Below are 26193 nucleotides of genomic sequence, written 5' to 3' on the forward strand. Positions count from 1 at the left end.
GTGGTTTTAGGACTGGGACTTGGGCACTGCGTATGCTGCAAAGTCCACAGAAGGAAGAGACTGAGGAATCAGATGGCTCTGGGTTGACAGCATAGACTCTCACGTCAGGACTTTCAGGGAGTAGGTTAAGAGTTTGATTCTGAAAATAGGAAGGAAACACTTCTGCTTCCCTGAGTTTCAAAGGACATGCTCATAAAGCCTGGCATTTGCCTACTTCCTACCCCCATACACTATACACGGCACTTTTGCATAATCTCATTTAAATCTCTTTTCCCCAAGTTCATTTATTTTGAGACAGAGAGAGAGCGAGAGCACACAAATGGGGGGGGGGGGAGAATCCCAAGCAGGCTCCACACCACCAGGGCGGACACTGATGCAGGGCTCAGACCCGCGAACCGTGAGATCATGACCTCAGCCCAGATCAAAAGTCGGACACTTAACCAACTGAGCCACCCAGGCGCCCCCTCATTTGAACCTCTTTGTAACCCCCTGACACAAGAGGGCAGACACTGTATCCTCATGCTACAGATGAGGAAAAGGTAAGCGACCTGCCAAAGGCAGAGGCCTGAGCGGCCCAGCTCGGCGAAACGAGGATGTGAGCCCAGGCCTCTGCACCTGCAGCACGCCTCCTGGCTCCACGTCCAAGCTCTGCTGTGACCCACCGCGATTCCTCAGAGGCAGCCTGGTGCCGCCTCCCAACGCCTGTGGTCTGGTATCTGCTTTTCCCACCGTGGAAACCGCGTTGTGTGCACCCGTCTTCAGCTCAGGGCCCACGTGCCTGTCGCAGAGTGTGGGTAGGAGCCATGCAGGTGGTGACAGACATAGTATTTACCGTGTGCCTGTGCGTTTAAAAATTTTTTTAACGCTTATTTTTGAGAGAGACCGAGCATGGGCAGAGAGGGAGGGAGACACAGAATCCGAAGCAGGTTCCGGGCTCTGAGCTGTCAGCACAGAGCCTGATGTGGGGCTTGAACCCACAACCCGTGAGATCATGACCTGAGCCCAAGTCGGACACTTAACCGACTGAGCCACCCAGGTGCCCGTGTGCCCATATTTCTAAGGGCCCCACGCATGGTAACTAATTCATCTTGACAATTCTATGAACCAATTACTCTGATTACACTCCCATTCAGATGAAGAAACAGACCCTGAGAAAGTGACATAATGCTGGATGTGACACAGCGAGCCAGGGGGGCGGGACCGGAGCCCTGGCAGTCTGCTCAGGAGCCTGAGCTTTCAGTGTCCCTCTGCCCTGGCTCCCCAGGGACGGCCCACTCCCATGTCTTGTCCCAGCTTAATCGTGCACCCTTGAACGCCCTGGCCTGGCTAACAAGTCACTTGCTCACAGGACCTATGAAGAGCCTAATGCGGATCAAGAGCTGAAAATGCTTCCTTCCATTCTGCGCCTTACAAAATCTCTCCCATTCTCAGCTTCGCTTTCTGAAAAATTACTTTGTTGCTTCCAGCATCTTCCAAGATCCTCATTCAGCCGCCCCTGGGTTGTTCTACTTTATCTGTGCCTCTTTTTCCCATTCCCACCCGGCCACCTGAACACTGCAATAAACTCCGCGTGGCCTCAGACACTCATTCACAAACCCACGCTGGGCCTTCCTGCCGGGATGGCGCCAGACCACCTGCTCACCTCTGGGGCTGTCTGGGGGCGGCGGGCAGCGGACGGAAGCGTCCTTGGCGAGGCTCTGAGTGCCACTGTGAGCGTGGAGTGTGCAGCCCACACTCCCTCTGTTCTCCTCTCAGTACAGACTGTAATGTGTAAAGACCCTTCTGTGAACCCCGAAGCAAAATGTCATGTTTCCAGTGACATAGAGACCTGCACGCGTGCTTCTCCAGTGTGCGCACAAACGGCTTTACCGTGGCGGCCAGAGTTCCAGAAGATCCTGATTTCTTGACGCCTGACTCCACACCGCAGATCAACCCATTGCAGCATCTTTAATCCCTCTTTCTGCCCACACCGATGCTGGCCTCTGCAGCCCCGACTTTATTCTGTCCCTGCGTGCTCTCCCGTTTTCTTGAGCTCTCATCCTGCACATGATGACTGGCAAGTCTGTGTGTAGGGGTTCATCTCTCCTAGATCATTCTGAAGCCAGTGGTCTGGCCACCCCCAAAATGGGTTCTGCCTCCTGATACACAGATGACCTCTGATGTAGCCCAGTGCACCGCAGCTAGTTTGTCTCCAGTTGCTGTGCGGGTGCCATCGCCTTCCCGGAGGAGGAGACGTGGTCAGTCGGTCCGACGCCCCGGATGCAGACTGCCAGTGATGGCGTCGCTCATGATGGAGGCCAACAGTCAGCACTAGGCAGGAAAAAACAACTGGTTCTTTTTTTTCTTTTTTAAGAGATCAGTATCAAGGGAGTTCAGTGAATAGCCGGTAGCCTAGTTATGCCAGATTCAGTTTCACATGGCTCATGAACCCTGAAAAGGGTAACACGTTTGCTGCATTTGCGTATTTCAATTAGCAGCTGAATTAATGCAGCAGCTGCAAGCGTCATCTTTATTTCCTTCTAAAACGATGAGTCAGACTTAGTCCACAGTTCTCTTTTCCCCGAACACAGCACAACACGGATGTGTGCACGCTGTCAGGAGACAAAAAGGAGCTGCCCCCCAACCCTCTGTCCCCAGTTCTCAGCTCCAGGCAGCGCAGCGGGAGGCTGGCGGGAGGAAGCAGGGTCTGCCCTGCTGCGGTTTGCCGTCTGCTCTTTGGAATCTTTGACGTTACAAAGCCTGCTTTTCTTCTCCCTTCCTGGCAAGGCCACCAGACACCTACCAGTACAGGAACGGGAAGATACCCGGGGACCCGACACGTGGTGACTCTGGGGCCGGAGCGATGAGCGGCGCAACTGGAAGAGTGGGTTTCAGAAACGAAGCACGTCTCTGCAGAGCTCAGTCCCCGGAAGCTCTCGGCAGGGCTCACTGTGGCCGCCAGGCTCTGACAGAAGCCGAGCCATCTGAAGCTGAGGTCACCGTGAGAAACCTGAGAAACGGGGGCGCGTGGCCCAGACCCTCGCTTGCTTCCTCAGCGACCAGAGGAAAAGCCGGGAGAAGGATGGGTGGCCGTTTGACAGCCCCGGGGTGGAGGCTACCGGGATATTGTCCCCCGGCCCCGTCGGACTCCCCACGATTCCCGTGACCCCACACTGTCCAGTAAGACAAATGCGCCGAGCCGAGGTCGCCACACACACTCTACAACCTTACGTCCCCAGAGCTCCTCCTGCCTAGGTCGGTGCACCCAGCAGACACGCATTCCTCGCTTTGGCCGGTGACCCAGGAGCCGGGCCCCAGGAACACTCTTCTCAGGCAGGGAGGCCGGCAGCCAAGCAAAATCGGCTCACGTCCCCCGAGGCCCGCGGGAGGGTGGCGCCGCGTGGCCGCCACCCAGGTGCCAGCCCAGTTTCCCAGGTACGTTTCCTCGACGCACATCCTACTCCGACTTCTTCTCTGTCCTGCCTGCGTCTCGGCTCCTCTGCTGCTCACCCTGGAGAAGGTCTTCCCGCTGCCCTGTGCTCTGACACCTGCATCCTCTAGGCCCTTAGGGAAGCCAGTCTCCCTCCCAAGGACAGCCTCTCCGGGGGCTCCGTGCCCCCCCCCCCCGGTCATGGTGGCTTCCAGGGGCCCCGCACATGGTCCTGCAGACTTGGCACAGTGGGCAGATGGGGCAGGGGCACGGACACTGCAGAAGAGCTGTCCGCAGTCCTTCTTCTGGAAGGACGGAGAGCTCCCGGGAGGAAATGGCTGCAGAGGAAGTAGACGGATCTCAGAAGGAGCAGCTCGGGTCCCTCTCCCTCCTGGAGATCCCCCTGCTCCTTAGGTGAGAAAGTCTGCACTGAAAATCTAAGACCCCAAAGGGTTCCCCAGAGTAATTGATTTTTCACGGTGTTTACTGGGAGAGTTTTGTTGTAAAACTCTGAAAGGCTCCAGGGAAGGACGCAACACTGGTGCAGAGCAAGGTGCACCTGCCGGGCCCTCAGGGTGAGGAAACTTCTGGCGATGCTCCTGGGGCGCCCTGAGGCGGCAGGTGCCGCTGGTCCCGCCCACGCCGACTTCTCGCACCCTCCGCACAGGGCCGCGCCACTTAGAAGGACAAGCTGTCTCCACTGTCGACTTTGCACCTGTCACCTTTAGAGCACCTTCCTCTTAACCCACTCTAAATCCTACCAGTCATTTTCAGAAATATTTGACAAAGAGTTACTCTAAAATAACGTACTTCTCGGGGCACCTGGGTGGCTCAGTAAGTTGAGCATCCGACTTCGGCTCAGGTCATGATCTCGTGGTTTGTGGGTTCGAGCCCCATGTCGGGCTCTGTGCTGACAGCTCGGAGCCTGGAGCCTGCTTCGGATTCTGTGTCTCCCTCTCTCTCTCAGCCCCTCCCCTGCTCATGCTGTGTCTCTGTCTCTCAGTAATAAATAAACGTTAAAAAATAATTTTAAATAATGTACTTCTCAAGTGCTTGTAAATCCTACCAGCACTGCTGGGCAAAATGACAGAAAAACAGGAACAGAGAGAAAACATCCCAAACAAAGAAGAAATTCCACTGTTTCCAAGTATGCTCTCTGCTTACACCGTCTTTTGTGACTCTCTCGTGTGCATGTGATACAGAACCCGGATCAGTAGGTTGTCATCCACCGCCCCCCCCCCCCGTCCCCCCACCTGCCACCGTCTGATACACATACTGAAAATTTCACCCACTGGCCTAAAGTGTGAAAAAAATTAAGGACGTTCTTTTTATCAAAGCACAAGTGAACTAAGTTATCAGTGAAGAGCAACCAATCCTTTCAGTCAGGACCCTCCATGGGGGACTCACGTACCCACTCTGTTTCGGTGAGGTCAAGCTGCTGGTCCGAGAACAAAGCAGCGGTTCCCAAGGTAAAGACGCCTGGACGCGGGCAGGGGGCAGCGGGAAGGGGCTGCCTGTGGAAGAGGCCACTCTCGGGCCGGGACTGGCCACCCCTGCCCAGCCGCCCGGGCTCCAGGGTCCAGATCATTCTCCAGTGTCAGGGCAAGAAGTTCCTACAGGTTTGTCGAAAAGTGACCTCAGAGGACATGTGCCTCTAACGGGGACAATGCTTGTACGACCAAATCTCTGCGCGCCTGCCTGTGCCACTGAGGGCCACCTGCTCTCAGGCCCGGGCCCGGGCAGGGGCACACGTCTCTGCCACGTCTCCGCCACGCGCCCCGAGAACACTCGAGCACACAGCTACCTGGTCTGTTGATGAAGTCACAGTGGCCTAAGCCCGCGATGTCTATTCTCTTCACGAACAGCACCATGCTGGTCAGGTTCGCCTCCTGCATCTCGGCTGGCTTGAGTGGCCGCATGTCTTTGGAGGCGAACTCCTCAGAGTACAGACGGAAGAGTTTTCCTGGAAGAAACCAAGGGACATGGTTACGATGGCTCCCGGTCGCCTGCCTCCGGGGATTTGCAGCCGTGTTCGTGGCCGTGGTGCTACCTGGAGAAGACGAACCGACAATCTGCTTGCGTATCTCCGCTTGGCTTTGGCTGATGGGCTGCGTGATGAGTGAGTTCGCTCTGATTCTAGGATTGTACACCTGTGAACGGAAACACAGCATCTTTAGTATCACATCGCTCAAGATTTCGCGGGCTCGCCGGACCGGAGGGGACTGTATGGTCCAGGGCGCTTTGCGAAATGCCCAACTACAGACTCATTTTCTCGGGATGACATTTGTTATTGTTTCGCTTGCCCTGAGAGAGAAATGGCTAGTGGCTTGATAAATGGATTTAGAGACTGTCTGCTTTCAGTGTAGGTTCAATAAACACAGGGCCTCCGCACCATCTCCCGAAATGCTGGTGGTGTCGCTTCTCAAAGCACGACCCTGTGAACGATGACGGATCGTCACACGCCACACAGAGGAAAGGATGATCACCCGCCAGTGCTGTGTCTCTTCAAGGTTCCATTCTAGTTGTGATCTCAGCGGTCTGACCTTGACAACAGATGCTGAGCCCTCCCAGTGCTAGGGGCTCAGACAAAAACGGCATATGGCACCAAGCGGGATTTTTCCTACGGGTGGTTTGAGGGGGAAGTGACAGCCCTGGGTTCTCTGAACGGTGGATGAATTCAGTTAAGAGCCCAAACTGGTTCCCAGGGAGCCTTCAGAACGGCTGGAATTGCTCTGTGACAGTAACATACTGCGGGGACCCAGTTTCCTAAAGGGGTAAAAGCTACGTAAACCTCTAATGATGTGAAATGGATCGATACCCTGGTACGTTTCTTTTCAAGTTCTTAAATGCTATGATTCCTTAAGTTCCAGTGTCTTTGAGAGTTTGAGATAGCCTACTTCCATTTTCCTAATTTTTTTTTTCTTACAGGTAGTTATAAAAGTATTTTTAAAAATTTAGGATAGGATTTCATCCTGTCAATATTAAACCCAAAATCTGATAAAATTAAAGCCAGTGTACTCGAAACTAAATTCTGGTAAATCACCAAGATGCTAATTACTTTGAGAAAGGGGGTTCCCCCAAGACACTCAGACGATGTACGTAGGAAAAGACTGGTTCAGGAGTCAGATCCTTTGCCTTGCTAGCACCTTAGCTGAAGAAAAACCATTGACAAAAGGAGCCATCACTTTTCTGCTTTAGTAGCTGTGTCTTTTCTCAAAACGTTTTCCTCTGGCACCTCAATTAGCGTGGGGATTACCAACAAGCTAACGAAAGTCAGTAGTGGGTAGGCAAGACTGGTCACCGGCCGCGATAATCCTCCTGTGTGCGCATGGGCAACTCAGAGACTCATCAGATCGCAGAGTTCATCCTCACTTCCTGCTCGATACGATGGCAGGAACCCAAGAAATGGATTCTCGATGCTCATCAGCAGGCTATTTACGCACGTGACAAGAATTTACCTTTCTCCTTTCCACACCCACGTCGATGACAAATTTGACTGTGTTACTCCAGATCAAAGACTCTCCAGAGCTAGTGGTTAGCACCACTCTCCTCTGATAAACTTGGCATCTTTTTTCTGTTTCCTCATTTGGCTTGAACAACGCACATTTCTCTTCTGGGTACAGAGGAACCACCACCAGCTCCCCTAGATCTGGGTTCAAGTTAGATCCTTCTTGACAGACCATTTCATAGGCCTTTTCAATATCCTAAAGTAAAAAAAATAACATCATCCATGAGAATAAAATATGTTACAACTTCATCACTTTAAAAAAAGATGTCTAAGTTAAATAAAACTACAGCAAAAGGTACATAATGTATGCAGGGAAAGAAATACCTGTGTTGTTGTCTCTGTGAATCATTACATGAAAAGAAGACCCGACTAGATGAGTACATTTCTTTGGGGAAGTTAAATGTAACTTATAAACAATTTCATTGCTTTTCGTCCAAAATGGTCTTCCTCTTGGGAAATGTACTGCCCGTGCCTTTTTATGCATTTATCTTATTTTTCTAGATTGATGCAATTTCTCATATCCATTAACAATGACAGGTAAACAGAAGCTATCCTCATATTGATGGTGACGCATCACTGTGCTTTAATGGTGGAAGAACTAAGAATTCTAAAACAATCTCTGGGTCTGTAATAAAAGCATATACACACCCATTCTGTAACCAGGGTTTCTGGGTCACTCTGACCCATTAGCCTTTAAGATCGTGTAAATGGAATGAAGTCGGCAGGAGACAGTCGGCAGGAGACAGTCACTGCTGATTTACACACTGTGGCATGATTCAAGCATGTAGAAATATCCTTTTAAATTGTTTCACTGACAAATGTATTGGGGGAAGAAAAAGTAAGTTATTGCCCCTAAAACTACGCATAAGTAAGGGGGCAAAATGCTCCAAAGGCAAGGCATTTTAGATACTATTTTTCTTTTTTTTAAACATTTATTCATTTTTGAGAGTGAGAGAGACAGAGTATGAGCAGGGGAGGGGCAGAGAGAGAGACACAGAATCCAAAACAGACTCCAGGCTCCGAGCTGTCTGCACAGAACCCGACGCGGGGCTCAAACTCACGGAGTGCAAGATCATGACCCGAGCCGAAGTCGGATGCTCAACCGACTGAGCCACCCAGGCGCCCCTAGAGAGTATTTTTCCATTTCTCAAATACAACTAGATTTTTAGGACCTCAAATAAAAGAGGTGTCATTTAATGTAACTCTTAAACCTTTGGAATTTACGTTTCTGAAGTTTCTACTTTCTTCAGGGCCCAGCTAACAAACTACCGAACGGAAGAAGTCTCATTTCGTTCATCAGATTGCACTAAAAATCGACACGAAAAAGGTGACTTCTCGTGACCACTAAGACTTTTGAAGACCTAAGACCTATTCCGTTTTCCCGCGTCCAGCTCATTCTCCTTCTTTCCCTTCACCTGTAGAGGAGGGTTGAGTTGACTCAGGGTTTTGTAGGGGACACATCTGCCTAGAAAGATGGCATCACAGGTCTCTAAGGCCTGGGGAGAGCTGTTTGAAAGTGACTCCCGGGCCTCCAGGAGGCCCCAGGAAGCAGGGCAGAGGCTTCCACGGGAGCAGCTGTCAGGGACACCCTCCCGTGTAGACCCCCCTGTTCTGCACAGAGGTGGCGTCCTTGGGGCAGATTTCTACCAAGCCAAGAGAGTACCTGCTGATCGTAATAAATGAAAACTTGCCAGTTGGAACACTCAGAACAAAATGATTTCTCCGTATTTCTAATTCTGATCACATCAACATTCCACGTGCGGACAGCCCATTAGAAATTACCAGGAGGAGGACAGAGATGTGAGCTTTGTCTCCTGCCCCTGGCTGCTGCTCGGCCCCCCAGGACAGGCCCCATTCCATCCCTCCCGGATGACCCCCCACCCCTGCCCCGCCGCCCCTGAACAGGCTGCCACAGGCGTTCCTGGAGCTGGAAAAGGAGGCTGATTCCAGCAGCCCGCTTGTGGGCAATTATTTTTCAAAATAAACCTTCCAACTGCACTCAAACATTTCTTATTCTCTTCGGATACTCTTTAAAAAGTGATTTGGGCCACTCAGTTTTTATTTGCTTCCCATTGCTAAAGCTTTGTGGTTGTAGGTGGGTTCTAAGGTTGAGTTTTGTTCTGAATGGAGAACGAAAAAAAGAAGAAAAGAACTCTTCAAAAGGAAAAAAAAAAGCAGAGCAAAATAGACACTGACAGTGTGCACAGTGTAGGTGCTTCAGGCTCAGCTAACAAAGGATTTGAGGCCATAACCTTCAGAATTTGAAGGAAAAAGACAGCTTAAAATACTGTTCACTTTTTTTTTTTAATTTTTATTTTTGAGAGAGAGAGAGACAGAGTGCAAGCAGGGGAGGGACAGAGAGACACAGAATCTGAAGCAGGCTCCAGGCTCCGAGCTGTCAGCACAGAGCCCAAAGTGGGGTTCGAACCCATGAACCACGAGATCATGACCTGAGCTGAAGTCGGACGCTGCACCGACTGAGCCACCCAGCGTCCCAAAATACTGTTTATTCATTTCCTTCTTACTCAATGTGTCTGTGCACTTACCCATGTGGGGCCTTCCTGAGTCACCTGCAAAGCCACGGAAAGCACGGTGACACATGCAGGGAGATCCCCGGCCCCAAGACGAAAAGGCCCACAGCGACGCAAATACGCAGGGCATTTCCCAGAAAACCTTCCAGGCGACAATGCCGTCCTGTTTAAAGCAGCACAGCAATCTGGCTGCTGGCACCATAAATCCCAACTTCATTTTCTACTTCACGTATTTCACTTTTTTTTTTTTTTTTCAGGTTAAAAGTTAAAGGATAAGGAACTATAAACACTGAGGGCTCAAAGTCTCAGTTGAGTGTCAAAACACAGGACAGCCTGTGACGATGGGGATTAATTCACAGCAGGTTGAGGTGCTGAGCGAGTGGTTATAGACAACGGGAGGTACCCAATGCTCACCAACCCAAAATGTGTGAGGGCATTTCTACAATTTCCACTGTATCTCTTTAGGGGCGCCTGGGGGGCTCAGCCGGTGGAGCGTCCAACTTCAGTTAAGTGTCAGTTAAGTGTCCAACTTCGGCTCAGGTCATGATCTCACAGTTCGTGGGTTCAAGCCCCGTGTCAGGCTCTGTGATGACAGCTCGGAGCCTGGAGCTTGTTTCAGATTCTGTGTCTCCCTCTCTCTCTGACCCTCCCCCATTCATGCTCTGTCTCTGTCTCAAAAATAAACATTAAAAAAAAATTAAAAACAAAATAAAACAAACTAAAAATAAAACAAAATAAAAATAAAAATAAAATAAATAAAATAAAATAAAATAAAATAAAATAAAATAAAATAAAATAAAATAAAATAAAATAAAATGTATCTCTTAAAGGGCACCTGGAGGGCTCAGTTGGTTAAGTGTCTGATTCTTGATTTTAGCTCAGGTCATGATCTCACAGTTTGTAGGATTGAACCCTGTGTGGGGCGCTGTGCTGACAGCACAGAGCCTGCTTGGGATTCTCTCTCTCTCTCTCTCTCTCTCTCTTTCTCTCTCTCTCTCTCTCCCCCCCGCCCCTCCCCTGCTTGCACTCTCTTTCAAAATAAACATTCAAAGATTTTTAAAATAAAAAAAATGTATCTCTTAAAAAATGACAGTGCGTTTCTGTTAATGTACTGAACTGCTTGGATTTGCTTTCATGGGACATTTAACTGCTGTGGCAGGTTTTAACGTTTTATATGGAAATCAAGAAAGTTTCAAATAGTCTGGGGGGTGGGGGTGTGACCAACAGCGGCTAACATGGATTTCAGAGCAAGGCACATTTGTCGAAGAGAGAAACTGCGAGACCACAGGAGAGGGAGAGGCGCACCTTAATGGTAATCCTGGCAGACGTGGTAAAGAAGAAAAGGGAAAAGTCCGGCAGGAGACTGAACTGCGTCCAGCCTGTTAGGTGGGACACGGGGACAAGCGAGCCCAATGCCAGCTGTGGAAGGCGGAGCTGGACTGGGAGAGAAAGCTGGTCCCGGCAGAGGTTTGCTGAAGCCAGCGGGACGCTGGCGACCCAGACCTGCCGTGAGCCGGTGCACCAAGAGGAGCCTGGCTCACGGGTTCCAGGCTGGCCCCAGGTCAGACCCGCGGCACCTGCCCACCATCGTGGCCTCGCTCCCAGAGGCTCGGAACCGTAAGGTCTGCACGCGACAAGTCTGTTTTCCAAAAATCCATTTTGGAATTTTTGTCTACTCTGACTTGAAAGACTACTGATTCTATCAGTCTTAATTATCCTTTCTCCCTCCCGCCCAGAAACTCATGTCTTCTTTTTCACCTGGTGACGGACCATTCATTCTGCCAATCTTCCCTTCCTCAGGCTTCGCCCGGTTACACTGAGAACCTGTAATCGTCCTCATGGATCCTTCCCCTGGCCGCCTGTTCATCTTACCACTTTCCTCAGGACTTTCTTGAATCATGCAGGCTTAGGAAATGATCACAGAATAAATCGCTATAATAGGGAGAAGACCTCGTATTGAAGAAACTGTATAGTCCATACATGAAAAATCACTAAATCTACAGTAGTTATATATTTGAGATTCTGAATTACTTTCTTTATGGAAGCAGGTAAAATCTACGTTGTGAGAAGGCTGTCTGAAGTTCCCGAAGCTGGGAGGGCCCGTCGTCCTTTATGCTTTAAACATCAAGCCGCATAAATACTTTGCAAGTATTTTTGAAAGAAGTGAGTACTTAAGGCTCTGAGGGAGAGCTGAGACACTTGTCTTTGCTCAGCTGGTGCCTCGGCCAACATCAAACGATCTCCCTTTCCCTTTGTGGTTTCTGCTTAATCACTGGAATCACTACGTACTTGGGTCTTGGTCTGCTAAAAAGTAGCACTTTTACTGAGTAATATGATGGGCAGGAAAAAAAGACCAGGAAATTAGTCCCTAAGAAGAAAGAGATAATCCTTGAGATTCTGGGGGCTTCTAGATTCAGCCAACAGAATACTACAGGGGAAGTAGGGTCAGGCATAGCCACAAATGAAAACAAAACCCAAATCCACTGCAAGCCTGATGGCACCTTGACCACATAAAAGCAGTAGCAAAGACTCACTTACACATTTCTTTCTTTTTTTCTTTTTTTTTTTTTATGGTTTATTTATTTGGGGCACCTGGGTGGCACAGTCAGTTAAGCGTCCGACTTCAGCTCAGGTCATGAGGTTGCAGTCTGTGAGTTTGGGCCCCTCATCAGGCTCTGGGCCGACAGCTCAGAGCCTGGAGCCTGCTTCCGATTCTGTGTCTCCCTCTCTCTCTCTGCTCCTCCCCCGTTCATGCTCTGTCTCTTTCTCAAAAATAAATAAACGTTAAAAAAATTTTTTTTTAAGTAATAAAGTTTATTTGAGAGAGAGGCAGCATGAGTAGGCGAGGGGCAGAGAGAGGAGGAGAGAGAGAGAATCCCAAGCAGCGCAGAGCCCCACGTGGGAGTCGAACTCAAAAAACCGTGAGATCATAACTTGATCCGAAACGAAGAGTTGGATGCTTCACGGACTGAGCCACGCAGGCGCCCCTCGGTGATACATTTCTAATTACTCTTTTGGAACCACATTTTCCAGAATCCATGTGAGAGCTTTCTCATCCTTTTTTAAAAGGACCCCAGTGCAGGGAGAGAGTCCTCCGGGTGGGCTAGACATTATACTTTCCCGCTAACACTGCGGTGACGACCGGAGGGACATCTGTGGGATGGGTAGAGGCCTCGTCTCCGGCACACGCCCCTGGTCACACGGGAGACAGTGAGAGCATGACGGGAGTCGGCGTGCATCTTCCCTCCTGAGACCATCTGGGGCAGACGGACACTCGGCCCGAGCCTGGGGTCAGCGGGTCAGCTCTGGGGACCACGGGCTGCAGACCCCCAAGCCGCCCCCCGGGCCCCCTCTGTCCTCACCGCCTGGGACTGCAGAAGCACTTCCATGCTCTCCTTCCAGAACACGTTGTGTTTACCCTGCCTGCGTGTCTTCTCAAGGATTTAAAACAGGCAAGCGTTTCAACGGCGACTCAGCAAACTGAAACCCGTACGTTAATTATTAACAGCCTCGCCACAGGGTCAAAAGGCTCCCCCCTAAGTAACCCAGCTCCGCCCTTAGGTCAGAATAGTACTTACTTGTTCACAGGCCAGAAAGACCACAATGTCTCCCTTCTCACCAGACTGGTGAATTTCAAAGATAAGGCGTAAAATGGACTCAAAAGACTCCTTCTGGGCCCCGCTCAGGTACACAACCTCCACGGGGTGCTGCTTCGTCACTTCTATGAGAGGCACGTTTCCGTAGTAAGACATGAGTCTGCTGATCAGGTGAGGGGAGGAGTTAATTATAAGCTTCAGTTCGGGTCTCGCCATTAAAACGTCCTTAAGAAGGCCAAGTAACACATCCGTGGCAATGCTTCTTTCGTGGACGTCGTCTAAGATGATGACCCCGTAGCTACCCAGAAACGGACTGGACATCATCTCCCTCTGCAACATGCCGTCGGTGCAGTACCTACAAAGAAGAGGCGGTCAAGTTAGTGGCTCCTGGGAGACACCGGACGACGACTCCTGCCGCCACCACAAACGCCTTTGCCGTCGCCTAACTCACTCAGGAGTTAGTGTGATAGAATCACAAGTTACTACTGACTCTCGTCCAAAAGCAAGTTATTTAAATCTATGCCTCTCCCGTCATGTCAGACGAATTATCCCCTTCTCAGCAAACTCCCTCCTCTAAGCTCCGATCTTCTAGGAAGAAATGTTCCCCGCCAGGAGGAGGCAGTGTGTGGGTTTTGTACATAACATCGAGGCTTAAATAAAAAGGGGAAGATGGGGATTGATTTAAAACTCCACTAGACCCAGCAAAGCCTGGCCTTCCAGATTATATAATGCTAAAGGAACACTAAGGCTCAACCCTAAAGCTATATGGACCTTCGATTTTCCCTATAGCACAGAGATCTACTTCCTACCTTGTGTTCATAAGATCGCATATACAGTGCTTAAAAAAGCACTGTTCTGATGACTATGTAAAAAAAAAAATATATATATATATATATATACATATATATACATATATATATATATATATATGGACACTGTTAAAGTTTCATCAAATGCAGTTTAAATTCCTAATACAAAACTCCTGAAGGCTAAAAATGAAATCTAGAAAAGTTTTATTAGTAGTTTCTGAAATTAAATATATTGAATTTGACCTTGAATGAAAATCTGAGTAATTCTTTTAAAACCTGTGTTCTAGAGGGTCCATATTTGAAATTTATGTGTCATTCTACAGAACATCTTCATACATAGTTCAGAAAGACTATTCTAGGTATATAATATTTAGGTGTATCTACGGTTTCAAAAAGGGCCACCAAAAAAGCCTAAAGAAGAACTAAATTGTTACATATAACGTGGGGGAGGGGGGAAGACAGTGGTAGGCATAAAGATTGTATTTACTAAGTGTCTATTACCTACCTAAAAGATTAGATACTAAGGGGTTACAAACAAAGTGGAAAAGACCATACCAAATACAGGACCTTGCCTTCCATAATTGGTAGTTAACCTTAAACCGTCTCATTCAAATAGCCATTCACTCTGAGCTTATTAAAAATTATGGCTAGAATTAGATGTCCAAGGAAATGAATCTGGTTCCAATTTACCTTTGTAACGAGAAAGTCACGAACACGGACAAGGGGCTTACGCGTGTCAGTCACACGCGTGAGCTTGTCTTGCCCCCGCAGCCCCCCTGTGAACAGGGAGAGCGGGCACCCCATCTCACGGACGGGGAAGCTTAAGCACAGAGAGGTTCGGTGGCTTGTGCGGGGCTCAGGTGAGCAAGTGGCAGAGACACGCATTTGACAGCCACGTCGCCTCCTTTTCAGAGCGCGGAAAACCGAGGGGGAAAATGGGGGATTGCTTTCTTTGATCAGAGGGGGCTTTGCGCTAGCTGTGGCCTCTTTGCTGCCACTCCCGCTCTGTTAGCCACAAATCAGAGTATCTGCTGACACCGCACCGGCTGGGGGCTGGGGGCCGGGGGAGGGGGTGGTCGTCAGGGTGGGAAAGAAAGAGCAGTCTCCCAGCAACAAGAAAAACTGCCAAGTGAGGATAAAAAGGCAATGTGAGGGCCGGGCCCCCCAGCAAAGGCAGCAAAAGGGGGCCAAAGCGGGACCCCAACTCCCATCCACCTCCGGGATACACCTGCAGTTCAGCCCCCCTGCAGCCGAGAGCTACTTTCCAGAAAGAATGCTACATGCACGTAAGAACGAAACAAATGTCAACATAAGTTGTAGTTCTTCGGGCGGCCGCCAGGATTGAATGCTTGGGGGGCGGGGGCTCTGCCATAAAATAATCCCCTAGAAGCTACGTCCCAACACATAATAGACGTTTAAACGGGGAGATGGGTCTTCCACGTGCTCTGACAACATTGTTCGGTTTCTCCAAAATTATTTATCTCCATGGCTTTCTTAAAAAAAAAAAAAAAAACTTAATTAAATTTACACTTGATCCATAAAAGATAAAAATACTGTAATACTTCATTTTGGAAGTAACTATAACCGAGAGTCCCTGCCAAAACGTTTCCAGATGGCATTAAAGATATAAAAATACATACATTAACTTTAGAATATAGTCAGAGCTGTCCTTTAGTTACTACCGCGAGCATGTGAAAGGCCACTTCAAAATGTGAAGGGTAAAGAATCAATGTGTCAAGGTCAGGGACCCTTTACTCTTTCGGGGACGTAGGTCCTGCCCTGTCTGCCACCGGCAGGGAGGTTTTTACCTATTTCATCTGTGTCGTTTACAGACCATTTGCATCACAGGGTTTATGCCTAGGTACTAATTTGAGGCCCTGGCTATCAAAGCAGAAGGTGACGAGCCTATCTTCGAGAGGTTCAAGTCGTAGTGCTGTTGACGGAAAGATCCCTCCTGGTTTAACACTAGCCTGACGCCCTGCGTCCTCTGGTTTTGAAGATAAACACTCGAGGGGAAGCGGCTCAGTACCACGCAAATGAGTCACACGGGCTTTCTGAACGGGAGAAGTCCCCAGACTCTTCCACTGGAGGATCAGGGCCCTCTGGCCGGCTCGGGGAGGGCACCGCTCCCTCCTTCCACTGGCAAACTTGCTGATGTGAGATGCTGGGGAGTCCGAGGAGGAGCACGCCGGGACCGCTGTCCCATACCACGGCACGGCACAGAGCGCCGCGTGTACCCCCTCCCTGCTGGGGCAGATCTCCCCCCCCCCCCCCCCCCCCGTGGGCCCCACAAAGGAGTTACAGGTGTGCAGATACACTGTTCCCAGCACACTGGTGTCCCCGGCCCTCGGAGCGTCCAGGCCGCGCCTAGCTCGGCCGAAGCCCACGGGACGGCCAAGCAGCCTTGACCATGTCCTTGAGGTGCTGCTAACTACTTTCCACGTGGGCTGTGATGCAAAACTCCCTGAGCAACACGGCCTCAGGGGAGGGCTCTCCCCCCACTTATCCTTTCTCTTGTCCCTTTTCCTCTGGGTGCCAAGCCCTTGGAGCCCCCGGGGCAGAGGATATCTCCCGATAAGTAGAGATAAGAAGAGGTCCCCCTCTCGCAACTTGTGGTGGCTGCTGAGAAGACTCTCTGGAACCGGGGAGGCTCCGACAAGTGCGGCCCGGAGAACGCCGGTCGAACCTGCCACGAGGAAGGCTGGAATCGAGGAGAGTCCGGCAAGCACCGAGCTTTCTAACTGACACTCCAGGAGCGGGAGGGAAGCCTTCCTGGAGGAGGTGACCCTTCGCGGCTGGAGGAAATCCGCCCCGCCCGGAAGAGGCGTGGGCACGCCAAGCGCAGGGCGCGTGGGCACACAGAGAACCACACGGACTATGTCAACCCAGGTAACTGGTACCGACCCGTCCCGGGGAGGAGCTCGAGAAGCACACGCCGGAAGGTCTCTGGGTCCAAACGAACAAGGTCGTGGCCGTCCCCCGCGGGTTACGGGGCGACGTGGGAGGAGTGGAGGCGGGGGCACAGCAGAGCGACCCCCCCACCCCCCACCCCCCGACACCGACCTCAGGATGGTCTCGCTGGCGCAGCAGTTTTCAAAGGGGATCACGTAGCCGACTTCGTGCCCGATGTTAACGTCCATCTCGTCTGCCACCCGCAGGGCGAGCTGCACGGCGCTCTGGGGGCGGACCTGCGTGCACACCACGCCCCCGTGCTGGTAGCGGACGGACAGGCAGTACTCGGCGCACCACTGGGGAACCTTCAGCGGGGAAAGAGGACACGGGATCAGCCTCCTCCGGAAGGAACTCGCGCTCTGCTCCGCCAGGGAAACCGCGGGTCGTGCGGCGGGGCTGCAACGCACCCGGGTTAGGGACACTGAGGCACAGGGTGATTCCTGGAAAATCACTGAATAAAGTTAGGACCAAACACGAGGTTGCAGGGGCTGTGAGAGTCTGACCACTTCCAGATGCGGGGAGAAGAAAAAAAAAAAAAAAAAAACAACATAAAAATCAAAGGCAAAGTTAAAAAACACACACATTTTCAACCTCAGCTATGTTTCTGAAAAGACTAATTTTTCTTCCCGTTGCAAGAAAGCTCCATGAGACCTATGGCTTCTGGTATCGACTACTGTGTCTTAAGCAATGGAAATATTAAATAGCACCTCTGTGACTCCAAATTAAAGCATTTACATTTAAACCTAAATGGCCGTAACAAAATAACCAAATAAGCCTCAACATATCCCTGGTAAGAGAAGCTAACGTACACTAGCATTTATCATATACAATGTAAAATGACCCGGGGAGCTAGTCAACCACTCCATCCAGGTTTGGAAAGAGTCGATTCCGACGCTGCTGCTGAGTCATTTACACTAAAAATCCATTTACTGTATCAAGTTCGTTTGAGCGAGAATTAGTATACTAGAAAGTACCTGTTTCGGGGTGCCTGGGTGGCTCAGTCAAGTTGAGCGTCCGACTTCGGCTCAGCTCATGATCTCGCGGTCTGTGAGTCCGAGCCCCACGTCGGGCTCTGTGCTGACAGCTCAGAACCTGGAACCTGCTTCGGATTCTGTGTCTCCCTCTCTCTCTCTGCCCCTCCCCCGCTCATGCTCTGTCTCTCTCTTTCTCTCTCTCTCTCCGTCAAAAATAATAAACATTAAAAAAAAATTTTATAAAAAAGAAAGTACCTGTTTCATCTGTACGCTATAACCTGAGGTGCTATCAATAAATAATACTTTGTTACATGTTTTTTTCTTCTTTTTAATGTTTATCTCTTTGAGAGCAAGGGAGCACCAGCAGGGGGAAGGGCGGAGAGAGAATCCCAGGCAGATTCCCCACTGTCAGCACAGAAATAACACAGGGCTCAAAACTTCTGAACCATGAGATCACGACCTGAGCTGAAAATCAAGAGTTGGATGCTTCACCGACTGAGCCACCCAGGTGCCCCGTGACATGTGTTTTTAAAACAGATCATTCTAAGAGTGTTTTTAATTTTTTTTTTTTAACATTTATTTAGTTTTGAGACAGAGAGAGAGAGAGAGAGCATGAGCAGGGGAGGGGCAGAGAGAGGGAGACACAGAATCTGAAACAGGCTCCAGGCTCTGAGCTGTCAGCACAGAGCCCGATGCGGGGCTCGAACTCACGGACCGCGAGATCATGACCCGAGCCGAAGTCGGACGCTCAACTGACCATCACCCAGGCGCCACTCTGAGAGTGTTTTTAAATAGATCTAAGATCTTTAGAGGTTTTCACATGTTTAATTATTTTGAGGTTTGCTATTTACTAGACCCGTCATAGAACTCTTAGATTATAATCCTCACTGTAATTTGACACTCGGCCAGAAATCATCAGTAACTCCAAAATGAGCCAGTGCTGCGCACTGCAAATCCCTAAACGTCAACACTGCAAGTGTACTTCCTCCATTTAAGATAGGGGTCAGCCTTGTTAACAGGTTGAAACCTAATCAGTAATTAATGGGTTCAGTGCCCACTCTGTCCTATGGAAGATGAATGTTTAAGGTACCAGCCTCAGGAAATCTAGAATCAAGGCACACGAGGAAACAACAAGGCACTACAGGGGCCAAAGGCCAGCATTCCAGGTCTGGTTTGTTACCAGTTTGTTCTGTTTTTGTTTTGTAATCTCTACACCCAGTGTGGGGCTCAAACTCACGACCTCAAGATCGGGCATCGTGTACTCTTGCAACTGAGCCATCCAGGTGCCCCAGCTAGTTGGTTATTTGTAAATCACAATTTCTCTAAGCTTCAGTTTCCTCTCCATAAAATGGGTTGCACAGAGGAATTACCCTTCAAGTCTAAGCTCCTGGGACGTTTTCTCCACAATGCTTACTGTGCCCGCGCCCCCCAGAGGCAGAAGACCCCCTAGGGTGCTACCCAAGACCACACATGGCTCACACGTCCTGCAGCTCCTGGGCTGTTCCTGGTGTCCACCCACCCCGCTAGACCATGAGCCAGCCCTGGGAGACCACAGGCTGTCTCTCTTGGTCACCAAATAATTGCAAGTCATTTTACTCAATAAATTTTTGATGAATAAACAAATTCCTTATACTTTCCAAAAATATTTTATTTTTATTAAAAAAAAATTTTTTTTTTTTTGAAATAGAGAGAAGGCGAGGGGGGCAGAGGCAGAGAGAGACAAGGAGAGAGAATCCCAAGCTGGCTCTGCGCTGTCATCACAGAGCCCGAGGTGGGGCTCCATCCCATGAACCGTGAGATCGTGACCTGAGCTGAAATCACAAGTCGGATGCTTAACTGACTGAGCCACCCAGGTGCCCCCGAAATATTTCAAAAGCCCACAGTTCTGTATACTCTACCTTGAACTGCTCACCATCCCAGGTCACCTAAAAGGGAATTCATATAAAATTTTCTGTCTCCCTCATTCCCCAGCAAATAATTTTTAAATTCTTACCAAACCCTTACTTTTTAAAACCTGATTGCCTTCATGTCAGGATCCACTCTCCAGGTCGCTAGCTGAGACTCTACACAGCATTCTTGTGAAAACTGTATTAAAACCAGTTGTTTGAATTTTTGTATCTCCACCAGAGTGGAGAATCCTTAAGCTGGACATGTGTGGTTCATAATTTCCCCAATACTTAGCAGAGGACCTGACACATAATAGACATAATAAATATTTGGATGGATGGCTAGTTAAGGGTATCATCATAATAGAAGGACGGGAAAAGTCCTGGACTCAGAACTCAGCATGGGAGAGAAGTAATAAAACCAAGGGACGTTAACTGCAAAGGAAGCTTGAGCAGTACTCACTAGCAGACGAACTGCATAAGAAGAAACAAATATCCGGGGCAACTGGGTGGCTCAGTCGGTGAAGGGTCCGACTTCGGCTCAGGTCGTGATCTCACGGTTCGTGAGTTTGAGCCCCGCGTCGGGCTCTGTGCTGATAGCCTGGACTGCTTCGGATTCTGTGTCTCCCTCTCTCTCTGCCCCTCCCCTGCTCATGCTCTGTCTCTCCATAATAAATAAATGTTAAAAAATTAAAAAAAAAAAAACAACAATAAAAAAGAGCGCAAGACTGACCACACACACACTGTGCTTAATGTAAGGACGTTTGCGGACACGGCCCAGTGACTAGATGAGCACAAGTCGTGGCTAATTGCAGGGAACCCCCTCAAACGTGGCTCTGACCGCGGACCACGCACAGCCCCCTCGGGAACAGCCACACGCAGGGAGCAGCAGTGAGCGACGGACACGCCGAGGGAAAGGAAACAGGGAATCATCTGGCCCGTTGTGTACAATTTCTCTGGTCCTACACACCTTCTGGATCACTCCAAGCCAGCTAGGGCTCATCGATAGGTTTGGTGCCTTAGCAAATTGTGGACATTTCATGATTTCAAGGGATGCCAAGAAGACCGCTTCACAGGGCACGCCCGCCCGCCGCCCGCACCTACAATAAACCCTGTGCCGTTCCTGCCCGGATTCTGATCCTCGGGAAGTGGCTTTGGCTTTGTCCTCGTATACCTTAGCCTCTTACCAGCGAAGTATGCACGTGTTCGAGATTTCATTTCTCTCTTCCACTGATTCTCTGTGGGAGAGAGTCCCCCAACCCCCCCCCCCCCCCCCAGTATTAAGAACGTATCTAAGTTGCAAGTGCCAGAACTTGGAGCACTTAAGTACCCGCACCCTTCGATCCATCATTTGGCTTTACTCCTTCCAGAGAGAAACACTGAGTTCTAGGCCACTGTGTGCCTTAAGTATCCTTTTAGAACTTGGCATAAGCTGTGCAACCTGGTGAACAAAATAGGAAACTGCCCCTCTGACACATGAATAGAAGAAAATAAAATAAACCCATCTACAGATTGATCTGGGAGTGTGGGCAGTAGACAACACCCAAATTCATATATTTGGTCTAGAAACTCGCCCTACTAGAAATTATGACTGCAAATAGTTTCATTCTGAACTCACCGGACAACCGTTTCAAACTCCCTCAACCCAGGTTTTGAATGCCATTGCCCGGACTGCGTGACGTGCCACACGTGTGAAAGCCCGAGCCGGGAAGCACGTCTCCGTTCTGTCCCAGAGCCCGGCTGGGCCGCCACTGGGCCGGGCGCGGTGGGCCATCAGTGCCGCAGTGCGCGGTGAGAACGTGCGTCCCCGGCTCTCGTCTCCTGCCTGCAAGGAGATCCCCGGGACGCTGGCCCGGGTGCGGCACGAGACTAGGCGAGGACTCAGAGTCCTCTGAGTAACCAGAGTCTAATCTACCTCAAGGCTCCATCAACGCAAGTTAGTACTGGACTTCTACGCTGTACAAAGTCACAAAGGGAAGAAAAGACACTCTGTATTCCAGGCAGCAGGCGCGGAGGCCGGTGGCTGGACCTGGGAGAGCCGGGACCCGGGGTCCTCGGGGGGCCCGATCCGGCAGGCCCAGGACAGCAGCGGCAGCGGCATCCGTGCACGGGCCCACGGCTGCCACTGTGGCGAGAAGACAGCCACGTGAGTTACATCCGTGGAGCACTTGCTGTCCCTCCACCCACTGGCAGAGATGGTCTCACCTCATCGAATGGACACATGCAGAAATGAAGTGAGCCAGACACGGCTCTACCCCTGTTAATATAGCCTAGTCCCGAAGGCCTCCGAGCCCTCAGGTTATGTCACTCACCTGTCAGCGACAGCCTGGTTCCCCTTCTGCTCCGTAGGACCACGGAAGGCGCAGCCAGAGCCATGGCTCCGATCGCTCACTCTTATTCCGGTGCCAGAATCATAGGGACCCAGAGTTGAAAGGCACCTAGAGGACCTCCGATTCACCCCAAGGTATGCATCCCTACAGAAACATTCCCGCAAAGTGACCACCCCTGAGCACGCTCCTAAGGCCGCCCCAGGGGACCCACCATGTTGGGACACACTACTGAGCAGTGGGTCCCCCGCTGAATTAAATGTCACACGTCCCTGGATACCATAATTTGTACGTATCTCGATGGTGAGTGAACACAGGTAGAATGTACCAGCAGAAAATGGTGGACAAGTTTACTCAGTTACTGGGGTGGAGATGTTCTATACCATAGAGTTTCTGAATTTAGGTTAAATCTCAGGTACATCACGCTTACTCCCCTCACTAACTCGTCCACCTCCTGGGAAATTTCAGGACAAAAGCCAGAAAGCGAGAAGCAAAGAGAAGAGACAGTTCTAAAAATATTTCGTTCTCTGTCGGGCTTTTTCATAAAGCTGCCCCCAGAAAAGGCAATAAGAAAAGGTCCTATAACTGTATGAAAGGTTGTCCTATTTTTCCCTCGGGCAGTCACAAAACGCCAGCCGCACCGGAGAGAGATGGAATTTTTGGGACCCTGCAAAATGTCTGTGGTCCTCTTCAGAAGGCTTGGGTCTAAAGACAAACTCTTGTTTGAAAGGCTGAAACTCTGAGGAACCAGAAAATCATCTCGGAAGCTAACAAAAATAACCGGGCTGTTTCCAGAACCGAGAAAACAACCGATGCTCCCGATACTTAATTTGGTTTGGAACAGGCCCACTTTCCCATCTATTTAGATTTCCCATGCTACTTAGATTTCTCTCACCCCGAAGATACACACCGACTTCCCGATGAACAGAAAACAAGCATTATTTGTGAAAACGGTTGAGAAGTCGAAGACAGCACGAGAGACCATTGCTAGCTATCGACGTACCACATTCCACGGTGCAGGGCGACAAGTCTTGCCTTTAGCGGTCGCAAATTCTAAAAGAAAACTCAGCGGGTATATATTTGGTGTTTTCCTAACCAAAAGAGCGGGCTAAAGCAACTCTGAAACTACACGGAGCGTGCATTCCAGGACTGAACAAGTAACGATACCACGTATCGTGATCACGGGGCAGGTTCCTCATGGTTAGAGAAGGGAGTTATTCAGAGGCAGCATGGCGGGCCACAGCGAGCCCTGTGCTGTGGAACTGGCATCAGAGGCACCGGCACGAATTCATGGTTTTGGAGACTCGGAGAGACAGAAATAAAGACGGAAATACAAATGCAGAGAAAGAGAGCTACAGACAAACAGTTACAGGGGGAGACGGGGAGGTGGCACACATACCCACACACCTGCCTCCTAGCTCTGTTACCTGACGGGGCCTGGAAGCAACGACGAGCTGATGGCAATGCCACTTGGTGCCCAGATCTTGATTTCTAAGCACAGTTCTCCACCTAAAGGGACCAGGGCTCCCTGAGGAAAATGGCTGTTTCTTTTTTTTTTTTTTAATGTTTATTTATTTTTGAGAGAGAGACAGAGCATGAGTGGGGGAGAGACAGAGAGAGAGGGAGACACAGAATGCGAAGCGGGCTCCGGGCTCCGAGCCATCGGCACAGAGCCCCACGCGGGGCTCGAACTCGCAGACCGCGAGATCGTGACCTGAGCCGAAGTCGGACGCTCAACCGACGGAGCCACCCAGGCGCCCCGAAAATGGCTATTTCTAAGACTGGAACAGGGAACACACTAGATGGGCCTGTCACGTGTTACGGGGCCAGAGAGCAAAGAAACGCGCGCCAAGAATGACGGGGACCGTCAGAAGGACGCAGAAGTCATCCCGCAGGCCACGTCGGGGGCAATCTGCGCAACAAAATAAATGGGCTCGGTACTGAATAAGGAAAGAATATTTGAGCCCACACTGAAACGAATAAATGAGCAAATAAACAACGAAGAGGAAGTTTAGCTTTACAGAAGAATTCCGAATGCTAAACGTAGAAGGAATGTCAGCATTAGAAAAGTCACCACTTTGGTTGGCACCTGGCACCAGTGTCCTACTGTCAAAGAGTGATCTGAGGATAGTAACACCAGCAGGTGCACGTGTGACGAGAAGCGTACTTTACGTGGTCTCAAATTGCCTCCTGTATCTTTTACTTCCATTTTTTTAAATGTTTTTATTTATTTTTGAGACAGAGAGAGACAGAGCATGAGCAGGGGAGGGGCAGAGAGAGAGGGAGACACAGAATCCGAAGCAGGCTCCAGGCTCCTAGCTGTCTGCACAGAGCCTGATGCGGGGCTTGAACCCATGGACCGTGAGATCATGACCTGAGCCGAAGTCGGCTGCTCAACTGACTGAGCCACCCAGGCGCCCCACTTTCATTTTTTTTAAGTGAAACACTGACTTTTTAAAAATTCCATTGTGTAAAAACTCTTGAAAATATCTCACAGAAGACTTATGCAAAATGCTCGTCACAACACTTGGGAAAAGGAAAACCCCGGAAGCAACCCAAATGCCCATCATCAGGAGAAAGGATATATAAACTGCAGTAGATTCAGGCAAGGGGCTACCATTAAAGGGAAAAACAAATGAAGCCCAGCCATAAAGCATCAGAATCATTTGCGGTTCTCAAAGCTCGGTTTCGAGACCGCCAGCATCACCCGCAGGTTTGTTAACCATGCCAGCTCCCCTCCCCCCACCTATTGGACTAGAAACTGAGGCCGGGCAGGAGGGTGGGAAATGGCAGGTGGGTTTTAGGAAGCCTCCAGGTGAGTCTGATAGGCTCAAGTTAGAGAGCCACTGTTGTGGATGAATGTCAGTAACACCTGGGCAGGACGGGCTGGTGTCAGAGCACAATAATATGTCCCTTTACAAGTGAAACCTGGGGACACCTGGGTGGCTCAGTCGGTTAAGCGTCCGACTTCGGCTCAGGTCACGATCTCGCGGTCCGTGAGTTCGAGCCCCGCGTCGGGCTCTGTGCTGATGGCTCGGAGCCTGGAGCCCGCTTCGGATTCTGTGTCTCCCTCTCTCTCTGCCCCTCCCCCACCTGTGCTCTGTCTCTTTCAAAAATAAATAAATCTAAAAAAAAGTGAAAACTGGCTAACCAGAATAACAGTGCTCATAACCAAAAAATATGGTAAGTCTATAAAAAGAAAAGCAAGAAATAACGAATCCAAGTTACTCCGTGGAGGAAAGAGGGTAAAATATGGGGAAGGCAGCCTCTGAGAATGACGGTGTTTTACTTCTTCAATTAGGCAGTGGGTACGAGAACCTCCTCACAGCTCTTTTTTTTTTTTCTGTTTTATTTATTTTTGAGAGAGCGAGCAAGCAGGGGAGGGGCAGAGAGAGCAGAGGACAGAGGATCGGAAGCAGGCTCCGTGCTGACAGCAGAGAGCTCGATGCGGGGCTCAAACTCACCAACTGTGAGACCACGACCTGAGCTGCAGTCAGACGCTCAACCGACAGAGCCCCCCAGGCGCCCCGCATCTCCCCACCTCCTCAAGGATGGGGAATGATGGTGACTTTACAGCGAAGCACAAGACAGCCACCACCCTACCGAGGCACCAAACTTCATTAGCATCAGGGACAGAACCGTTATGCCTCCGCAGAGGCTGCACCGAGGAGGCTGCCACGGCACCTCCACGGTCTTCTTGCCGCAAACGCACAACTGGAATTTAATCCTAAGGAAACATCAGACAGACGCCGGCTGAGGGATGTCCTACAAGACACTCTTCCAAAATGTCAAGGTCAGGAAGGACAAGGAAAACCTGAGCCCTTTCAGACTATAGGTGGTTAAAGAGAAATGACCGTTGAGTGCAATGTACTTTGGATTCTAGACCGGAAAAATGTTTTTTGTTTTTTTTTGTTTTTTTTTTTTTTATAAAGGACATTAAAAAAAAGGAGGTGAGAGAGGGAGGGAGCCAAACCATGAGAGACTCTTAAAAACTGAGAACAAACTGAGGGTTGATGGGGGGTGGGAGGGAGGGGGGGGCGGGTGATGGGCATCGAGGAGGGCACCTGTTGGGATGAGCCCTGGGTGTTGTATGGAAACCAATTTGACAATAAATTTCATATTTAAAAAAACAAATAAATAAAAATAAAGGACATCAGTGGGAAAATCGATGAGATTTGAAAGTCTGTAAACTAGAGAATCA

At 50.0% G+C, this 26193-nt stretch overlaps 1 protein-coding gene across 4 annotated transcripts in view; it reads right to left on the reverse strand.

Moving 5' to 3' along the window:
- The window catches only part of DHX32 (DEAH-box helicase 32 (putative)), a 53249-nt gene that overhangs the window by 9769 nt on the left and 17287 nt on the right, over positions 1 to 26193 (reverse strand). For all 4 annotated transcript variants that reach the window (XM_086681138.1, XM_086681135.1, XM_086681136.1 and 1 more), the window contains 5 exons: positions 16917 to 17110; positions 13027 to 13399; positions 6868 to 7113; positions 5460 to 5559; positions 5214 to 5372 (listed from right to left, as the gene is read on the reverse strand). In XM_086681138.1, the coding sequence (XP_086537264.1) occupies positions 5214 to 5372; positions 5460 to 5559; positions 6868 to 7113; positions 13027 to 13399; positions 16917 to 17110 (1072 nt within the window). The remainder of the gene's footprint in view (positions 1 to 5213; positions 5373 to 5459; positions 5560 to 6867; positions 7114 to 13026; positions 13400 to 16916; positions 17111 to 26193) is intronic.

Source organism: Puma concolor, chromosome D2 (genome assembly GCF_028749965.1).
Source record: "Puma concolor isolate L17-30 chromosome D2, mPumCon1.1.hap2, whole genome shotgun sequence".
NCBI lineage: Eukaryota > Metazoa > Chordata > Mammalia > Carnivora > Felidae > Puma > Puma concolor.